The sequence below is a fragment of the Mauremys reevesii genome, linkage group 7 (assembly GCF_016161935.1).
Source record: "Mauremys reevesii isolate NIE-2019 linkage group 7, ASM1616193v1, whole genome shotgun sequence".
NCBI classification, from domain to species: Eukaryota; Metazoa; Chordata; order Testudines; family Geoemydidae; genus Mauremys; species Mauremys reevesii.
Genome location: NC_052629.1, coordinates 73564833 through 73585267, shown reverse-complemented (window position 1 = coordinate 73585267; position 20435 = coordinate 73564833). Strand labels below are relative to the sequence as shown.

Sequence of the window (20435 nt, the reverse complement as noted above, 5' to 3'; positions counted from 1 at the left end):
TGGGCCCAGGAGCGAGGGGATGGGGGAGCTGGGAGTGTATCGGGGGTCAGAGCTGAGAGTTGGGTGGAGACGGGGCTGTGCCACTGGTGGCGGGGGGCGCTCCGGCTTCCCCCCCCCCCCGTCCCAATATTTCATGTTTGTCATCTGGTCACCCTATGCACAAGGTAGCAAGTCAATAGTCTGTCAGCACATGAAGCAAAGCACTAGAGCAAACTCTTGCCAACAAAGAGCAGCTGCACAAAAAGTCGTCTTGTTCTCAGTGACTGAAACACTTTTCTAGCTGCATTTCAGACTCAGCAAGTGCACATTCCACGCTGTGATGGAGAAGCAAATAAGTCCATGAAACTGGCCAAGCTTTTGAGGAGGAGAATGCTCTATGCCAGGGGTAGGCAACCTATGGCATGCATGCCAAAGGCAGCACGTGAGCTGATTTTCAGTGGCACTCACACTGCCCAGGTCCTGGCCACTGGTCCAGGGGGCTCTGCATTTTAATTTAATTTTAAATGAAGCTTCTTAAACATTTTAAAAACCTTATTTACTTTACATACAACCATAGTTTAGTTTTATATTATAGACTTATAGAAAGAGACCTTCTAAAAACGTTAAAATGTATTACCGGCACGCAAAACCTTAAATTAGAGTGAATAAATGAAAACTCAGCACATCACTTCTGAAAGACTGCCGATCCCTGTTCTATGCATATGCAGCACCTTCCACCTGCTGATCTCAAAGCACTGAGGTTTCTGCTGCTCTTGTGTGATATTCGCTAGTCAAAATGGGATCTTTGTCTTAAAGTGTGAATGCAAGCAGCTCTGCAGTGTTCCTCTCATGCATTTAGTCCACGTTCACTCACTATACAAAGGAGCCACTGTTTCCAGTAATAGAGATGACCAGGCCCTGAAGTTGCACTGTATTATCAAATTTCTAGGCCTGTGACCTCCACCCCATAGTATCCCAGGTGGTGCTATACCATGAGATGGGCTAGCATGCTCACCACTCCACCACCCCTTCAAAATGTGTGTGTCTGTGTGTTTAATAGCAGCAGCAACTCCACCCGTCAGTGCAAGACTCTCTGAGCCAAAGCCTCAGCTGGTGTAAATTGGCCTAGCACTATTCACTCTGTTGATTTTCACCAGCTGAGGCTCTGGCCCTTATGCTCATAAGTTCCTCAAAAATGTCACTTCATGTAAATTACAGTCCTGTAAAATCAACTACAGTTCTCTGCAGACCATAATACTTCAGAGTGGGGGTTTCCAAAGCACTCAGAGTTGGCCTAACTCTGCTCCCATTGAACTTAATGGGATTTTTACCTGTGCAGCTTAGACTAATTTTGATCACTCTGGAATGGATTATCTAGGGAGGTGGTGGAATCTCCTTCCTTAGAGGTTTTTAAGGTCAGGCTTGACAAAGCCCTGACTGGGATGATTTAGTTGGGGATTGGTCCTGCTTTGAGCAGGGGGTTGGACTAGATGACCTCCTGAGGTTCCTTCCAACCCTGATATTCTATTATTCTAATTTGAAAATCCCACATGTAGCATTCCAATTTGCATGTCTGGTTTCTTACCTCACTTAATCGACAGCACTCATCCATGTACTCATCCAGGCTGTCGCTCGTGGGATACTTTTTGAGCTGATGTCCATGGAGCTGAAGTTCTTGCATCCTCCCAAAGGTCTCTTTGTAACGGTTGGTGATTGGCCTTTTCTCTTCTATGTGGGCAGCAGCTGGAGGAGTTTCTGTAATGGAAAGGTCTATCTCTTTCCTGGGTTTCTCTTCAAAATATTGTCCTTCACTTTGGCCAAAAAGTTTATTAGGACTTTCTCCCTCTTGACAGTCACTGAAATCTTCCAGGGAAGCTGTAGGGATCTGCACCACGTCTGCTGCCTGGCTGTAATATTCAACTTGCTTTTCACTATCTGAAGCACACTGGCTGGTTTCTCTGATGTCTTTACACTTTCTCATTATGACATGGTCAATTCCCGGAGAAGAAGAGGTGCTGAGCACTCCAGAGTCACAAGACGAGTCTCTGGTGTGAAGCACAAAGCTCTTCTCTGAGCCTGTTGGTGTAGACGGAGAATTGGCTCCACTTGGCAATTCAACCCCAGAATCCTCTGATTCAAATTTGGAGAATCTGTGAAGCTGGCACTTGGACTCTAAGGTGCTGAGGTCAGACAGGGTGGCCACATAGTCTGGTTTTGAAGAGGTGTCTCTTGTGCCCAGATTTCCCTGGCATTCTAATGGGATGTCGACTTTGGGAAGCCTGGATTCCTCTGCAAAGTCCATGGCTGCAGGTGGCTCTCCTGTCAACCCCTGGGTTTGACTCTCTTCGTTGCTCAGTATCTTCATGTTGGTTAGCACTACCTTGCCCTTGGATGGTGGGTTCTTCTTGCCTGCTAAAACACAATCAAGCTGACAGTCACAAAGAATTGCAAAATTCAGTCTGCTCCATAAAGCTTCCACTGTGGGGAAGCAATGGCAAATAGTCTCCTTACCCTCTTTCAAAACAAATCAGTAGTGGGCAACACTTATTTTGGAAGTTACAGCTTCAGAATGTGTCACAGCTGCTTGTTACATTCATGGCTTATGCAGGCATTAGACAAACTTGAGGTGCCTGAGAGTAAGTTCCAATAATATGTGTGAGTGAGAGAGACTTTTCCCAGCAAATTCTATTATATGCATAGAGAAAATGTTACATACCACAAATACAGGTTATTAGTATGCAACGCAAAGGCTCTCTACAGTCACACAGTATTAGGGGCAGCACAGGTCTGTGTACCTAGAGTCTATAAGCAAGCCTCTTATAGCCCTGCTACATCAGCAGTCTTGTGTTTTATGGACACAATATCCTTCAGGGAGAGTCATAATTGCATATAATGTTCCCAAATGCTGAATTTTTCATGTGGGTATAGGACTTAGCTGACAGTTGTGAAAAAACCACATGTAATCAGATAACCCCTTAGTGATTACACACATGCAGATGATGACAAGCCCAAGTAATTTAAGCTAAGATCTGCATTAACTTAAACTCAGAATTTTTCCTCCTATTCACCTCTGTCTTTGTCACGCCGTAAAAGCAGGAATGAGCATGACCAAATCTGGTTCTTCTGGCCACTCACATGCATTTTGGGTTGAAATGAATAATTTGCAAGCCATTTGGGTGGTAGTGTGGATAGCCATAGTAACAGGCAGTGACTTGGAAAATGAACTATGTACTTTGGGTGCTTGCTTCTCTCTGTATGGTTTAGGTATGAAGTTCTCCCCAGGAATGAGAGTAGTTCATTTAAAGAGAAATGACATGGGAGCAGACTTGACCACCAGTGTTTGCATATACATGAAGAAGCTTTGCTTTCATGGAGAATGTTTCACAGAGTGAGAACAAACTAGCAGCAGGATTTATTGGACTGTGGAATTGTCTCCGGAGGGCCATGCTAGAAACCCATCTCAGGAGTCATTTCAAAATAGACCGGGCCAAATGCTACGGAATATACTGAAGAACCCTATGCCAGTTTAGGCTCCCTTACATTCAGTTAAACCCATTTGTTGACATAGGGGATCCTAAGTTTACATGCTCTTATATCCTCTCTGGGCACTGCACTGAAGCATGAGCAGGGCCGGCTCTGGCCTTTTTGCCGCCCCAAGCAAAAAAATAAAAAAATAAAAACCAGGGTGCAGGGAGACCGGAGCAGCAAACCAGAAAAAAAACAGGGTGTAAACTTTCAGTGCCACGTACTTGGCGGTTCGTGGCTGCCTCCCCTGGCTGCACTGGCGAGCCTCTGGGCGGGCGGCGGCCGCACTCTGGCTAGCGGGACTGCCTGCGCTGCAGACATGCCCTGGGCAGCGGAGTGCGCGCCCCAGCTAGTGGGGGGGGGAAGGGAGTGGGTGGGGGGAGAGAGAAGGGGGGCGGCCGGGGCTTCCTTCAGCTGGGGCGCTCGCCACTCAGCCCCTCCCGCTGCGCTGCTCCCGCCTGCAGGTGAATTGAAAGTCAGCAGTCGGCGGGGAGGGAAGGACATGGGCTGCCGGGCTTGCTGCAGACCTGGCACCGGCTGAGGCAGATGGAGCACGCAGCCCGCTCCCAGCAGGGTGCTCCCCTTCTTGGCGCCGCCGCCCCCTACAGTGCCACACTGAAAGTCATTGGCGAAACAAAAGAAAAAAAACCAAAACAATCATCAAGGCGGCCGGAGCAGCGAACCAAAAAAAAAAAAAAAGGCAGCCGTGCCACCCTACGATTGGACTGAATGTCGCCCCTTAGAATCTGCCACCCCAAGCACGAGCTTGCTCACTTGGTGCCTGGAGCCGGCCCTGCTAGGGAAGTTTTCCAACCTCTCCAATCACAGACAGAAGTATTAACCCTTGGAGGATACTCTGAAGGATCCAGATAGAAATAGAAGGAGGGATCTTTGAGCAAGTGGGAATAGGTCACTGCCTTAGGGGAATTTTCATCGGTATGATGGCCCTCAGGCTGTGGAAGAGAAGGTGTAATCTCCTCCTACGTGAGGGGACAGGGTAAGGGAAAGCCAGAAAACCCATGGTTCATGCATCCAGTACCACACAAAGAGCACCTTCAGATCAGAGCCCCACAACATTCCCCTTGGAAGTGAGGGACATTGTTCCCAGACATGGGGTCAGGTTGTGATACTTCCACGTACACTGCATAGGACCACACATCACAGATAGCTTCCCTAATCAGTGTTGGGGTATCACAGTGTCCTTGATAAATGACCTTTGGCAATTAGCAAACTCAAACGAAATTTGCCTTTGATACCAGTCATTATTTTACAGTGGGAACAATACCTCTTAATGCAGGTCAGTGACATTTAGGCACTGGTTCTCCTCTCACTTTGCTCCAGATTTGCACCACGGTAAGTGAGAAGACAGTCAGGTCCCAAGTGTGTAATGAAAAGGTCACTAAGACTGTCAGCTCTTTGGTGCAGGGACTATCTTTTATTCTGTGTTTGTACAGAGCCAAGCACAATGGGACCCTAGGCCATGACTGGGGCTCCTCGTGGTACAATACCGATAATAAACAGTGATAGCTATAGCAAACAGTGTCTGGAGGAGAAAATGAAATGTTTGTCACAGTCTAGAATTCACTCACTTTTCACTTCCCCTCTGCACCAGGCCCCCGCTGGTACAAATCGACATAGCTTTCATGGGAGCCGGGCTGACTTGCACCAGCAGAGGATCTGAACCCCCATTTCTTCTGTGTCTTTCCAGCTAATGTTTTACCATCCAAAATGCCCATTTCAATCCAAGATGGATGCAAACTAAAGCCCCAGGTCCAACCCTGGTGAACTCTGCAAAGTCCCAGATCCTGCATCTGTCACTGAACCTTGCCTCTTGGGGCCATCACTCACTGAAATACAATGTTTAGATCATTGTGACACAGCATAGAGAGGGGCTACAATACCCCACTCCACACATATATACACCTGACATTATACATCCTGTTTCATTTCCTTCCATTCCCCGTACTCTCTTCCTTCCTTTTTTCACAAACCATCAGCCATGTCAGACTCCTTTTTCTGATGACGTGATGGTTCTTCACTAGGGAGGAAGGGAACAAAAAACTACAGCTAGAAGGAGGAGAGTTCAGTAGACACGTCTCAGAATGACCCAGAGACCCCATCTCAGCACCCTGCTCTCGTTCATTCCTCCTCCTGCTTTGCCCCATCACTCCAGCTTTCCCTGCTAACAGAGTCACTGGGCCTTAATAAGGCCAAGCTGGATATTACAAGAACTTTTTTCAGTTTTACTGATGTGCCTTCCATTTGCTGTAAAGTATCCATCAGGATTCCCTGCTCCAGTTTAATAACATCATCTGATATTGTATATATAGTAGCAGTTTCGGTCACTTCAACCTGAGATTTTCAGTGGTGTTTAAGAGAGTATGGGGTCCAATCCCATTGACATCGAGGAGGAATTGGGTACTTAACTCTAGTCCTCTCTGAAGATGCTGGTATTACCAACTAAGGAACTGAACCTATACCCATTGAAGGCAATGGAGGCTTTGCCACTTGTCCCTGTCTCTTCTCACTTGCCACTGAAATGCAGCTAGCTCTGGGATGGAGCCTGGCACCTATGCAGCAATGTACAGCAACACTACACAGTAATTTAGGACAAGAGGAATGCCATATCCTATTGAAACTCCAGGGAAACTTAGCAGGGAGCTGCCTGGGCTGGGCTAACACCCTTACTCTTGTCACAGATGCCCCAAGAAACCACAAGGGATCAGGAACTAAGTTTTATATGTCACTCAAATAAAAGCAATTCCAGCAACAGAGTGCCTCACATCACTGAGCTGGGGAAAGGTTGATTCACTGCTGAGTCGGAAGTGTGCCACCTTCTCAACCACAATCTCCTCTTTACTGACCCAATGACATTGCACCATTATCGCATGTGGAATAAAAGGATAGTGGGCATAACTGATGGCAGCACTATGCCAAATGGCACATTAAACTCCAACATAAAAACCAAGTCAGAATCAGGAAGAGAGGAAAGTCACTGCTGGGTTTTATTTTTAAGAACAAATTATGCAGCCATCATCTTTCCACCAGGGAGAAAGAGTTATTATGGACAATAACATTCCTTTCCAATAGGCTTCTGTTAATCAGGCCATGCATTTGCTTCACTGGAGAGTCCCTCATGGTCTTTCAATGTGTTCCTTATTTCTTGCTGAACTGGTTTCCCCCTGGTCTATGCTCAAACATTTTTGTCGGAAATGGGGAAGTACCATAATAAACTGAGATCTCTCTTGATACCAAAGTTGCTGCAGATGTGCTGATTCATAATGCTAGATGGCTCTAAAAACACTGTGTAGTGTGGACAGGCTGGTGGTGGCAGAAGCAAATGAACAAATACAGAAGATGAAATCTGACCATCTAGGGTGCTTATGGGGCTCCTGCCACCATAGAAGCTGAGCCTGAGCACCTCAAAATCTCAAATGGATTTTCGTTCAATCTCCCTCACAGCTAGGAAGATGCTATCCCCATTTTACAGATGCAGGACAGAGACTCAGGCTATGGCTACAGGACAGAGCTTACAGCAGCGCAGCTGCAGCACTGCTAGTGCAGATGCTCTACACTGATGAGAGAGAGCTCTTCTGTTGACTTAATTACTTCAGCTCCCATGAGTGGCAGTAGCTATGTCAGCGGGAGAAGCTCTCTGCTAACATAGCACTGTCTACACCAGTGCTTAGGTCGGTGTAACTTACGATGCTCATGAGGGTGGCTTATTTACACCCCTGAGTGACATAACTTATACCACCGTAAGCTATAGTGTGTACATAGCCTCAGTAACATGCCCAAGGTCCCACAGAAAATCTCTTCAGGCAGAGGCAGAAATTTACCCCAACTCTCGTGCATCCCAGGCTAGCACCTCAACCACAAGATCATCCTGTTTCTCCTTTCTGGAGGAACAATTTCTTTTTCATTTTCACTTAATGGTTCTGAGCCTGAAAACCTCATCCTTCCAAGGAGCCACTCCATTTTGCCAAAAGAGTGGAGAGCCACACAGACTTTTCTGCTTCTCAGAGCTTTTAAGCAATGAACACAAGAATGGTACAATCACAGCTCATATGTTTGAATATTAGCAATGGGCCAGATCTTTAGCTGGTGTAAATTAACATCATTCTACTGAAGTCAATGGTGCTGTGGTAGTTAACACCAGCTGATCATTTGGCCCACTAAGACTCCAAAGTAAAGTAGAGAAGATGGATCATTCACCTACCTCTGTAACAATGCACCTCTGGGACGGAATGAGGCAAGGTCTTGGTTTCAGATCCCATCTGAGAGATGGTGTTGCCAGACACACACAGCCTTCTACCAGGAGGCTGTGGCATTGGTTCAACACTGCTAGAGAGAATCCAACCAATGATGATAGAATATTGTCTGTACCTGCTTAGTTACTGATGCCACTTCTTGCAGTGATGACATTCCCTGGAGAGATCCTAGCCAAGTATTGTCCCAGCATAACTTGTGCCAGGGGCAGTATGGTCTAGTGAGTAAAGCATGGTGCTGCGAAATATGAACTCCTGAGTTCTGATACTGTGTCTGCTATGGATACATATGACCTTGGGCAACTCCCTGAAATGTCTGCATCTGCAAAATAAATGGGGGTAATGATAGAATCATAGAATATTAGGGTTGGAAGAGACCTCAGGACATCATCTAGTCCAGGGGTCCCCAACGCGGTGTCTGCGGGCGCCATTGCGCCCACGGGGGCATCTAAATGAGCCCGCGTCCTGGCTGGCGGTGGAGCATCCACCAAAATGCCACCAAATTTCTGCGGCATTTCGGCGGCAACGCCTCTCGATGATGCCGCTTGCTGCCGACAAGCGACGTTATCGAGAGGGCATTGCCGCCGAAATGCCGCAGAAATTCGGTGGCATTTCGGCGGATGCTTCACCACCGCCACAGTCCTTCGTCTGGCGCCCGCCAGATGAAAAGGTTGGGGACCACTGATCTAGTCCAACCCCCTGCTCAAAGCAGGACCAACACCAACTAAATAATCCCAGCCAGGGCTTTGTCAAGTTGGGCCTTAAATACCTCTAAGGATGGAGATTCCACCACCTCCCTAGGTAACCCATTCCAGTACTTCACCACCCTTCTAGTGAAATAGTGTTTCCTAATATCCAATCTAGACCTCCCCCACTGCAACTTGAGACCATTGCTTCTTGTTCTGTCATCTGCTACCACTGAGAACAGCCGAGCTCCATCCTCTTTGGAACCCCCCCTTCAGGTAGTTGAAGGCTGCTATCAAAACCCCCTCACTCTTCTCTTCTGCAGACTAAATAACCCCAGTTCACTCAGTCTCTCCTTGTAAATCATGTGCCCCAGCCCCCTAATCATTTTCGTTGCCCTCCGGGAGACTATCTCCAATTTGTCCACATCCCTTCGGTAGTGAGGGGACCAAAACTGGACACAATACTCCAGGTGTGGCCTCACCAGTGCCAAATACAGGGGAATAATCACTTCCCTTGATCTGCTGGCAATGCTCCTACTAATACAGCCCAATATGCCGTTGGCCGTCTTGGCAACAAGGGCACACTGCTGACTCATATCCAGCTTCCCATCCACTGTAATCCCCAGTTCCTTTTCTGCAGAACTGCTGCTTAGCCAGCCAGTCCACAGCCTATAGTGGTGCATGGGATTCTTCAGTCCTAAGTGCAGGACTCTGCACTTGTCCTTGCTGAACCTCATCAGATTTCTTTTGGCCCAATCCTCCAATTTGTCTAGGTCACTCTGGACCCTATCCCTACTCTCCAGTATATCTACCTCACCATAGAGCTTAGTGTCATCTGCAAACTTGCTGAGAGTGCAATCCCCCCGGGGTACTCCACTTGATACCAGCTGCCAGCTAGACATCGGGCCGTTGATCACTACCCGTTGAGCCCGACAATCTAGCCAGCTTTCTATCCACCTTATAGTCCATTCATCCAATCCATACTTCTTTAACTTGCTGGCAAGAATACTGTGGGAGACTGTGTGAAAAGCTTTGCTAAAGTCAAGCTACTTACCTGCCTACCTCCCAGGGCTATTATGAGGGTTGATTAGTTAATAATTGAAGTTATTATGCATTACAGGCTCTGTGCAAACTGCAGTGAAAGGAACAGATACCTCTCAGGTGATTCACTAACACTTTACCCCTTGCTGTCCGTTTCAAATAACTAAGTAGGATACCTACCTGTGGGCTGTCAGTTTGTAAACCCCTGGAAGATGAGGTTAAGACTTTTCAAGGTAGAGATCCTCATTACAACTCCAGCTTCAAGGCTTCTCCCTCTGTTAGGCCTTGTCTACACTACAAAGTTTTGTCGACAAAAGGCAGTTTTGCCAGCAAAACAGTGAATGTGTACACACTGCAAGGTGACTTTTGGCGGAAAAAAATGGCCTGTTTTGGCAACAAAATAAAACCACCCCAACGAAAGACATAAGGCTTTTTCCTCTAAATTTTTGTTGACAAAGTGCAAGTGTAGACACCACGCTTGATTTTATCGCTTTAATTGGCCTCAGGAGGTGTTCCACAAAGGAGGTGTCCCAGCTGCGCTTGAGCCATAGAAATTTTGATACCTACAAGCAGATTTCTCAAGGCTTGTGTGAAAAGGGCTATTATCAGGACACACTGCAGTGCAGAATGAAGATAAAGGAGCTGAGGCAGGTGAGGGAGGCAAACCGTCACTCCAGTGCTTCACCTAAGACCTGCCAGTTCTACAAGGAGCTGGACACTATCCTTGGTGGCAACCCCACCTCCATTGCCAAGAGCCCCGTGGATACTTTGGCGGGCTGGAGGCGGTGGAAAGAGCACCTAACCCAGAAGATGAAGAACTGATGAAAAAGTGGAGTTTAGACGACGATGTGGAGCTCTTGGTGGGGGGTGGTTGTCCAGTGGGGCAGACAGCCAGGAACTGTTCAACACTCCAGAGGTGTCTAGCTAGTCTCAGCAGTTGCTCTCCGGCGAGCAAGAAGCAGGAGAGGAGACACCTGGTAAGTGGCTGCGGTTTGTGTAGAGTGGAGGTGGATTTAGGGTGTAGAAATGTAGATGCTGTCTGTGTTTCTGTGTGCTGGACATTTCCCAGTGTAACTAATCAATTAGTCTGTTAGTCTATAAGGTGCCACAAGATTCTTTGCTGCTTCTACAGAATCAGTACAGTGGAACAGGGTGTTGATGCACACCAAGGTCTCACGGGAATCCTCCAGAGCGATCTCCAGGAAAGTTTCCTGGAGGTACTCAGCAATCCTCTGCCAAAGGTTCCCTGGCAGAGCTGCTTTGTTCTTCACCCCATAGTAGGAAAATTTCCCATGCAGGGACCAAAGCACACACAGGCGAGCAGCATAGGGAGCAGGGTGGAATCCACAAATATGTAGTAGATGTACCCTCGCTTCCCTGCTTACCCTTAGCAGTGAGAATGACCCCCACCTGTGGAAAAGTGTGGGAGAATTTTAGATTTTTTCCCCTAGTCGGCTGCACCACAACCCTTTCAGAGCACTCTTTTCCCCATGTGGAACGCCACTCCCCCTGCCACCGCCACCAACACTCACCATGCTTTGCAGGTTCACAGAGATATGTTTCTGCCAAGGGTCAGTGACAAAGTGATTTTTATGTTGCAAAAGGTGTATTTTACTGAAGTGTTTCAATGCTGTGTGTGAATTTAACAATCCCACTTCTGTGCATCGTCCCCTGTGCTTCGGCAGATGTGGCCTTCAGGAACATCCCACACACACCAGCTGAGTGTCTCCACTAGATAAGAAAGCTCCCAAGATGGCGCAAAGAAGACATGTTCTGGGAGGTATTACACTTCTCCAATGCAGAGAAAAGGAAACGTAAGGAGTGGCAGGAAGCCGAAAAGCAGGACAGAAAAGAAAATCAGGAGTTTAAGAATGCTACTGAGCAGATGATTAAAATAATGGAGGAGCAAACACAGACACTGAAGTCCTTAGTAATGCTGCACACTGAGCAGATCCGTGCCCACCCTCCCCTGCAGTCCTTTCCCCTTTCTGGGAATTCTCAGTTTCCCCTTCAGTCCACCCCTTTGGACAACTTTCAAAATAATAACTGGACCTACACACAGCTCTGAAAGTCTGCCCTTCCTGATACCTCCTTACCTATGTGCAATAAAAGCAATGTTTTTGAATAGTAATTCATCTTTATTTGTTTCCTACCAATACATACACAGGCAGTTTAATCATTTGCTTACTGGAATGTAAGGCCCCAAATGTCACCATTACTTCTTAGGAAAACTACATGTAATATAACATTGCAGCATCAATCACAGAGATATACATTATTGCTTCTCATTTTCAAAGTGGTGTCTTAAAGCCTCCCTGATTCAAATTACCCCCTTCTGGGCTCCTCTAATAGCCCTGGTATCTGGCTGCTCAAAATCAGCGGCCAAGCGGTCTGCCTCAACCCTCCACCCCTGAGCAAACCTTTCATCCTTAGCTTCACAAAGATTATGCAACATAACAACACACGACTATGATCATGGGATTATTATCCTCATTGAGGTCTAACCTGCCATAAAGGCATCACCAGTGTGCCTTTAATCTGCCAAAGGCACATTCCATTGTCATCTGGCATCTACTCAGCCTGTTGTTGAACCACTCCTTACTGCTGTCCAGGTTTCCCATGTAAGGTTTCATGAGCCACGGCTGTAAGGGGTACGCAGGGTCTCCCAGGATCACTATGGGCATTTCAACATCACCCACTGAAATCTTCTGGTTTGGAAAGAAAGTCCCCACTTGTAGCTTTCTATACAGGCCAGTGGTACTGAAGATGTGTGCACCTTCCTGGACTATCCCACGTTGATGTTAGTAAAACACCCATGGGTCATCCACAAGCTCCTGCAACACCATGGAGAAGTACCCCTTCCTATTGATGTACTCAGTCGCAAGGTGATCTGGTGCAAAAATTGGAATATGTGTGCCATCTATCACCCCTCCACAGTTAGGGAAACCCATTTCGGCACAGCCATCCACTATTTCATGCACATTTCCCAGAGTCACAGTCCTTCATAGCAGGATGTGATTAATTGCCCTGCACACTTGCATTAATACAGCCCCAATGGTCTACTTTCCAACTCTAAATTGATTTGTGACCAACCAGTAGCAGTCTGGAGTCACCAGCTTCCACACAGGAATCACCTTGTGTTTCTACACCAGCTCTCATTCTGGTGTCCTTGCACCGCAGTGCTGGGGTGAGCTTCACACACAGTTCCAGGAAGGTGGCTTTCCACATCTGAAAGTTCTGTAGCCACTGCTCACCATCCCACACCTGCATGTGGATACAATCCCACCATTCTGTGCTTGTTTCCCAAGCCCAAAAGCAACGGTCCGCCCTATGCACCTGCTCTGTGAATGCCAAAAGCAATCTAAGGATGCTCCTATCCAGATCACACAGAATGTCAGGCAACTGGGAGTCTTCTTCAGTTAGGAACTTCGCGATTAACTGCACTGCCATCTTCATGACAGTTAACAGAGCATAGGAGAGGAGGGTGGGATCCATCCCTTCACAAAGAAATGCTGGAGTGCACAGCAAAGAAGGGCAATTCAAAAATGCCGCAAAAGAAAGCCAGAAGCCCATGGAGTGCTGGGACAGAAAGCAATGCAGCATGGGACATTGAGCCTGGTTCCAAGATGTGCCATGAACCACTCCGCCTTCCCACAACACAAGGTGTCGAGCTGGACTGTGGAATGGGTGCCCACAGTGCATTGCTCACACTGTTGATGATAGTGCCCCAACTGTGGATGCGCTCTGCTGACAGAGGGAGCAAGTGTGAACATGACATTCTGATTTTTATTATGCCAATTTTTATGTGTCAACATCACTTTTGTCGACAAAACTTGGTAGAGTAGACAAGGCCTTAGTCTCCTTTTCCAAGCATATTTTTCCCTCTTAAACAATAACCAGTGACAGTAGGGGCACAGCCTAACCCAAGTGCATGGGGTGCACTCTGAGCAAAGGAACAATGATATTCCTACACGTCTAAGCGGGCAACCACTATCAAGCTGTTTTATTTGTTTCTTCAAATGAAGGGGGAAATGACTCCTGGGCCTGAACTGAACCCCCCTGGTCTGCTGTCACCAAGGCACTCAGAATCCACATCCAAATCCAACTCTTGCAAAGGGCCTCTAGCTTTATACTGGGCCAAGCCAGAACCCACACTGAAATCCACAAATTTGGAAGAGTTTATAAACCAGATCCAAAGTGTGCACCTTCAGTCTATCTCTAGAGGAAAAAAATAAAGGCGAAATTCTGCTCCCAGTGACACCAGTGCAACCCCAGTGAAGCTAATGGGGTTCCGCTAGGGGAAGTGAGAGCAATATGTGAGGCTATCTCACAAACTATAAAATCCCCCCACTACTTTTAAATGTCTGGACAGAGTAGGCATCTGTGTAGGGCTGGGGTCATCACATTAGAATCCATATACTTTAGCTTGATTTGGGCACTTCTTTGAGACTCCATTACTTTTACACATGTTCTTCCTTAAATGTTGGCATCCTATATATGTAGAAATGATAGTACCTGAGTCTCACAGACCTGAGTGTTCACACACCACTTTGTACAGGTGTGCATTCGGCCCCGGCAAAAGGTACCCGACGGGCAATCTGATAAGTACCATAAGCAGTGGTGGCAGCACACCAGTGGGTAGGCAACTGGTGTGCTGTGATCTGTGTTCATAATCATCTCCCTGGTGCCTTGTGCACACCCCACCTGTTTGCTGTGTCCACCCACTGTCTCTCGTTACACTGCATGCAAGTGCTTTGGGACAGGGACCAGCTTTGCAGGTGTTACCGTAATACAACTAATAAATAGCACTAATAATCACCGCCCTAGAGTGATGCACTCATCTTAGCTACAGAGCAAGTACAGCATTGCCAGCTTCCCACACGCTGTCCTAGTGTATGCCTCATGCCTTTCCCGGAGACACCACCCCTAGGAGTGAGGGGCTCCTTCAGTCCTTGGCCATTATGCTGATGCTGCCATCAAAGGCACATCCTCTGTTGTGGCTGTTGCCTACTAGGAGCTGAGCTAAGACCCCTTACCTCCATCTATCACATCCAGTAGCACCCCCCAGCAGCCCCTGATCCCATCCCCAGCAGAAGCCCCTGGGTGAGAAAAGCCCCAGCACCCCCACCCATTCCAGGCAGAAGCTGTGGGGTGGCAGGGGAAGCCCCTGTGCCCAACCCTGCTTGCCAGCAGAAACACTGGGCAGGCAGGGCAGGAGAAACCCCAGGCCCCAATCCTGGTCCCCTGCAGAAGTGGTGGGGGGGTTGTGGGAGGGAAGCCCCAACACTAAGGCCTGGTCTACACTAAGGGGGGGGGTCGAACTAAGGTACGCGACTTCAGCTACGCAAATAGCATAGCTGAAGTCGAAGTACCTTCGTTTGGGCTACTCACCAGTCCAGACGCCGCGGGAACGAAGTCCGCGGCTCCAAGGTCGACTCCACCGCCGCCGTTCGCGGTGGTGGAGTTCCCGGAGTCGACCGGAACACGTGGGGAGTTCGAACTATCGCGTCTTGATTAGACGCGATAGTTCGAACTCCAAGAAGTCGAACTCTCCGCGTTGACCCAGTCGGTAAGTATAGACCTACCCTCAGACCCCTACTACAGCCCTGGGACTGGAGGAGCTCTCACTTCCCGCTGTGCCCCAGGTCAAGGCGCAGGGACAGAGCTTCTCCAGTCTTGGGGCTGCAGTGGGGGTGAGAAAGGAGCAAAAGGGGTTGTGGGGTTGGGATGGAGGGACCCTGGGTGGAACAGGGGCAGGCCCCAGGGAAGGGGCAGTGGGCAGGGCCACAGGCAGAAAGGGGTCCCCCACTTGCTCTGGCCCAGGACCCCTGGAAACCTTAATCCACCTCTGATCACATCCCAGGTACCACAGTAAATAAATAACAATCATACCTAGCTTCCCCATCAGCAGATCTCAAAGTGCTTCACAGAGGAGTTCAGTATCAGTATTTCCATTTTACAAATAGGGACCCTGCAATGCCAAGAGAAAAACTGACCCAACAAACTGGGGATGGAGCTAGGACTAGAACCCAGGTCTCCTGAATCTTTATCCAGGGTGCTTTTCACTAGGCCACACAGCTGCACTTGTGCATAGCTTTCTGCAGATGGTGAGGATGTTAAGTCACTAGTGACTTCGATTCAAGTGGCTGACCTAGACGTGAAAGGCTCCATTTCCCATTCCCATTCCTTTCAGCCATCCATTTCCCTTTCCTTTTAAACACACTTTATCCTTAGCTTCTTGTTCCCTGTCATGTGTTAGGTTTTCTTTAATTTCTCTGTCAGGATTTGGCACAGATGGCATTTCCCTTCATTAAAAGCCCTTTCATCAGTAAAAAATGGAATTCCCCCCCACCCCCAAAACAATGAGATCTGCATTTCCTAGGATTTTTTTTAAAAGGGTCATTTCCTTTCTGAAACAAAAGGCATTTTTTGCCTCTGACTGCCTTCGCTGTATGTGCTGAGAAAGGGTGCAGGTTTGAGAACCACAGTCCTAATAATAGTGTTTACTACCACAGTGCATTTTAACCACATAGTGTAGTATGTTTGCAGGATGTGAATAATTGTGAATATTTATACCAGAAACCTAAGTCCGAGAGTTATGCTCATCCAATCAGGAAACCAAGATATACCATGTGACTGGTGTCCAGTCAAATTAGCTCAAACTTCAAATTCAGAATAAATCATTTTGAGAAGATGGTGATTGATTTACAGACCAGAGGTGAAGGATGAAATTCACTAAATGATTAATTCAGAGTGAATTTCAGAGCGTTACAAGTTGGTCTCTCAGCAAAGGTAACAAAGCACTTTGGGGAGAAAGATGATCTCTGAACTGCCAATATAATTTCTTGTAGGTCCAGGGACATAATGATGCTGCTTGGTTCACAACAGAGGCACGCTCAGGGGACAGTGTTAAACACAGTGTAAAATGGATATTGATAAATAGAGGGGGAAACAGGGATTTCCCTACACCGCCCCTGAATTTCCCCAACAGCCTCCCAGTGCTCAACTAGCTACATTTACAGTGTTGCCAATTTAGTCATTGATTGGAAATCTGAATTGAAATTGAAACATTAACACGCATTTTAAAAGCATGTACAGTGTATGATAAAATACTTGTACTTAAAAAATCATAACAGGTTTGAAAAGTATGAACAAAGACTAGCTTCCTCACACAGCAGTTGTTTTTATGACAATGTCGGTGCATTCGTTTTGGTGATGTTGGCCAACCTAATAATTTCAAATTATAATTTGTAAGCAAGGTCTGAATGAGCTCTTCCCTGACAGCAAGTAATGAGCTGGGGGGAGGAGGGAGAGGCTTCAGGACCAGACTGTATTTAGATGAATTCACCTACTCTGCCTTCGTATCCACCAGACAGAGATGTGTTGCCCAAGAGATCAGTTTTAGCTGGTGTTGGGTTACAAATCACTTTAGTACTGAATGCAGGGGTAATGAAATGTTGTTACTGTATGAGTAAAGGGCAGCAGAACTGTTTACTTAGCCTGTACTGGCTGAGGGGGTCACATTTGGTGCTTAATTTGTGCCAAGTCTGAGCCCTGGCACATCTAGACTTGGTGTTCATAGCCCCAGGACTCTGGGCTTGCCACATCAGTTATGAAAGTAAAAAACTTGCTTGATCCCTGGCACCTCTTTCATTACAAATTAAGCATTGGTCGTGCTCGACTGAACTGCACTCACTACGCAAGGGTTTTGGATGATGGAGAGAGAGAGAGAGAGAGGGTGGGGACAGGTGTTTTTCTTGGTGGTGTGGGCTCTGCCTAAGAGTCACAGGCACTATTTGACCTGCCCCACTCCCTTGTTTAAAGACAGAGATGATTAGGCTCCATAGAGAGTCTTTTGTTTTAGAAGTGACCACTAGAGTTGAAATTACTGATACTCAGGTCTGTGCTTAGACCTGCTGTGTGACAGCGTTTCTGTGGAAGACCCTGCCAAGCCTGCACTAGCAGTGAGGTTCCCCCATTGAGAGTTGAAATCACTAAGAGCTGGATAAAACCTCAAAAGACTGTCTCACCAAGGTCACAGTGGCAGGTGGCAGCAGAAGGTGATGGCACAGGGCCATCGGTGACGGAGCAGTGGAGTGAACGGTAGCATGACAAACAGTGGCCAGAGCGAGTGGCAAGTGGCTGGAGGAACGAGCAAGGTGCCTTCATCTCCCCACCCTGCCAGGGTGGGAGGTGAACTCATGTGAAAGCACCTCTGAGTCTTCACTGACTCAGGACACCAACTATGAGTGAGGTGGGGTGGAGGGAGAAGGCATATTAAAGGAACATTTCATTGTTGGACTATGTTTTAGTGACTTTGTTCCAGAACGCTAGATTTGTGACTAGGAAACTTATATAAATATACATTCCTAGTGGGCCAAGTTTTTTAAAATGCATTATTTGCCAAGGTCATTATCTCACATTGTCACTATCTTGAGAGGCCATTATCTTGGGGAGTTTCTGTACTAAACATTTTTATTATATTATAATTACTTTTTACATAAGAACATAAGAATGGCCATACTGGGTCAGACCAAAGGTCCATCTAGCCCAGTATCCTGTCTTCTGACAATTGCCAATGCCAGGCACTTCAAAGAGAATGAACAGGTCAGGGAAATTATCGAGTGATCCATCCCCTGTTGTCCACCCCCAGCTTCTTGCGAACAAAGGCTATGGACACTCAGAGTCTTGCATTCCTGCCCACCCTGCTAATAGCCATTAATGAACCTATCCCCCAGGAACTTATCTAGCTCTTTTTTGAACCGTGTTATAGTTTTGGCCTTCACAACATCCTCTGGCAACAAGTTCCACAGGTTGACTGTGTATTGTGTGCTGTGTGAAGAAGTATTTCCTTTTGTTTGTTTTAAACTTGCTGCCTATTAATTTCATTGGGTGACCCCTACTTCTTGTGTTATCTGAAGGGGTAAATAACACTTCCTTATTCACTTTTTCCACCTCTATAATATCCCCTCTTTGTCGTCTCTTTTCCAAGCTGAAAAGTCCCAGTCTTTTAAACCTTTCCTCATACTGAAGTTGTCTTATACCCCTAATCATTTTAGTTGCCCTTCTCTGTGCATCTTTTCCAACTCCAATATATCTTTTTTGAGATGGGGCAACCAGAACTGCGCGCAGTATTCACGATGTGGGCGTACCATGGATTTATATAATAAAAGTGGAAGAGCTTGGTTTGCCAGACAGATCAGCAAACCAATGCTGACAACCTAGGTGAAAAGGCTGCAAAATACCAAGCCTTTGGACTGCATCAACATGCAGAAAACTTTATAAGCCAGTCACTGTCAAAGCTAATTTTAGAAGTACTTAATGATGCTGTTAAGAATGCTAGAAACACAACACAGTTTATGCAGACAAACATGGCTGTCACATCATACTTTCTATTTAGGCAAGAGATACCACACACTACAAACTGGAGGTCAATGTTAAGTGCATTGTCACTTGTTAATCCTGAAGTTGGACACTGGTTCTGACCAAGAACAGCAAATGCTCACTATCTTTCTGCAAGAAACTTAACTGACTGGTTAGAAGCATGTGATGTGACAGTGAAAGACTCAGCAATTTAAAAAGTGAAGAACTCTCTCACCGTATTCAGAAAATTTGCATACGTGGCCAAGGACTGCACCAATGTAAATGGCCATCAAGTATTAAGTCATTGTGTACATTATCTTGATGTCAGTGGTAGGCCAGTAGATGCATTTCTAGATGTTCAGGTTATAGAAGACACATCAGCTGCATCTGTGACAACCCACATCTTAGAAGAGTTAAATGCTTGTAGATTGAACCCCAAAGAGATGGCTGCTTGTGCATTTGATGAAGTTGCAAACTTCTCTGGAAAACAGTGGAGTACAAGCTTTGCTCAGAGAAAAGTGTAACCCTAATCTCTCCTATACACACTGCAGAGGCCATCTATTCACAATAGCACTAGTACAAGCTGCAGAATCTTCAAAAGACATTTTAAAAGCAATAAATTTAATTTCTTCATTATGCTCTTTTTTTTTCCAGCAAGAGTCCAAAAGGACTGAACATCTTAAAGTTCAAATGAGTCCAACTTGGGAAAATCTGCAGGCTTTCTCATAAACGATCTGTGGCTGTTGTCTTAAAATTATTGCAAACATTATTATTGGCTCTGGAAAGTATCTACCAAGATGGGATGGATCTAAGTAGTGAGGCTGGTGTACTACTTATGCTACTAAGTTCAGAGAAGACTTTTGCCAATCTCTCTCTTGTAAGTCTACTGTTGAAACCTCTTGGGTCATTAAACAATGCCATCCAGGCATCTGCTACAACAGTAGTAGATCTTTGTCCAGCAATAGAAGCTACACTTGGATCAATCAGAGAGAGAGCCATTGAAAATGTACTGGAAGAAGCAAGGATTTCAGTTCAGAAGTTGACTAATTAAGGCACTTAATATTGACTCATTAAGTGAAGAGAACAAATGCTTCTTGTCAAGCCAGCTGAAAAAGTACACTGATTTGATTCTTACAAATCTACAACAGCAACTTTTGGATTCTACTCAACCTTTACATAGCTATTACAGATGCCTGTCTCATAAAACACCGACAGTTGAGTGGAGAGTGAGGCACTACCAGCAATGGGGATGCTATGTAATCAGGACAGAATAAAGAATTTGAACACAGAGTGGAATATCATATGATGAACAAATGAAAATTTGACTTCAACTTCTTTATTATCATGACCCAAACTTTGAGCTATGTTTCCTGGAATGAAAGAAGTAGGAATTCATCTCTTGCTACTCCCAGGCATAACAGCTACAGCTGAGCATTCTTTTTCCTCATTGAATAGAATTTTGTGTTTGAAAAGGAGTCACCTTCCAAGTTCTGCCTGATCATGAGCATATCATGAAGGGCTGGAAGTATCAGATACATGAGAAGTCACCAAAGATGAACACACTGTATTCGAG

The 20435-nt window shown here is 46.4% G+C and overlaps 1 protein-coding gene across 5 annotated transcripts in view; it reads right to left on the bottom strand.

The window, feature by feature from the left end:
- LOC120369299 overlaps positions 1 to 20435 on the bottom strand; it is a 79588-nt gene that overhangs the window by 49377 nt on the left and 9776 nt on the right. For 3 of the 5 annotated variants that reach the window (XR_005583045.1, XM_039482453.1, XM_039482456.1), the window contains exons 1-2: positions 7724 to 7796; positions 1565 to 2388 (exon numbers count right to left, since the gene is read on the bottom strand). Coding sequence is in view for 4 of the 5 variants with exons in the window: in XM_039482453.1 (XP_039338387.1) it covers positions 1565 to 2388; positions 7724 to 7781 (882 nt within the window). In the remaining variant the exon portion in view is untranslated. Of the gene's footprint in view, positions 1 to 1564; positions 2392 to 7723; positions 7797 to 20435 lie in introns of those variants that run through there. The other 2 variants (XM_039482455.1, XM_039482454.1) reach the window with 2 other exon arrangements.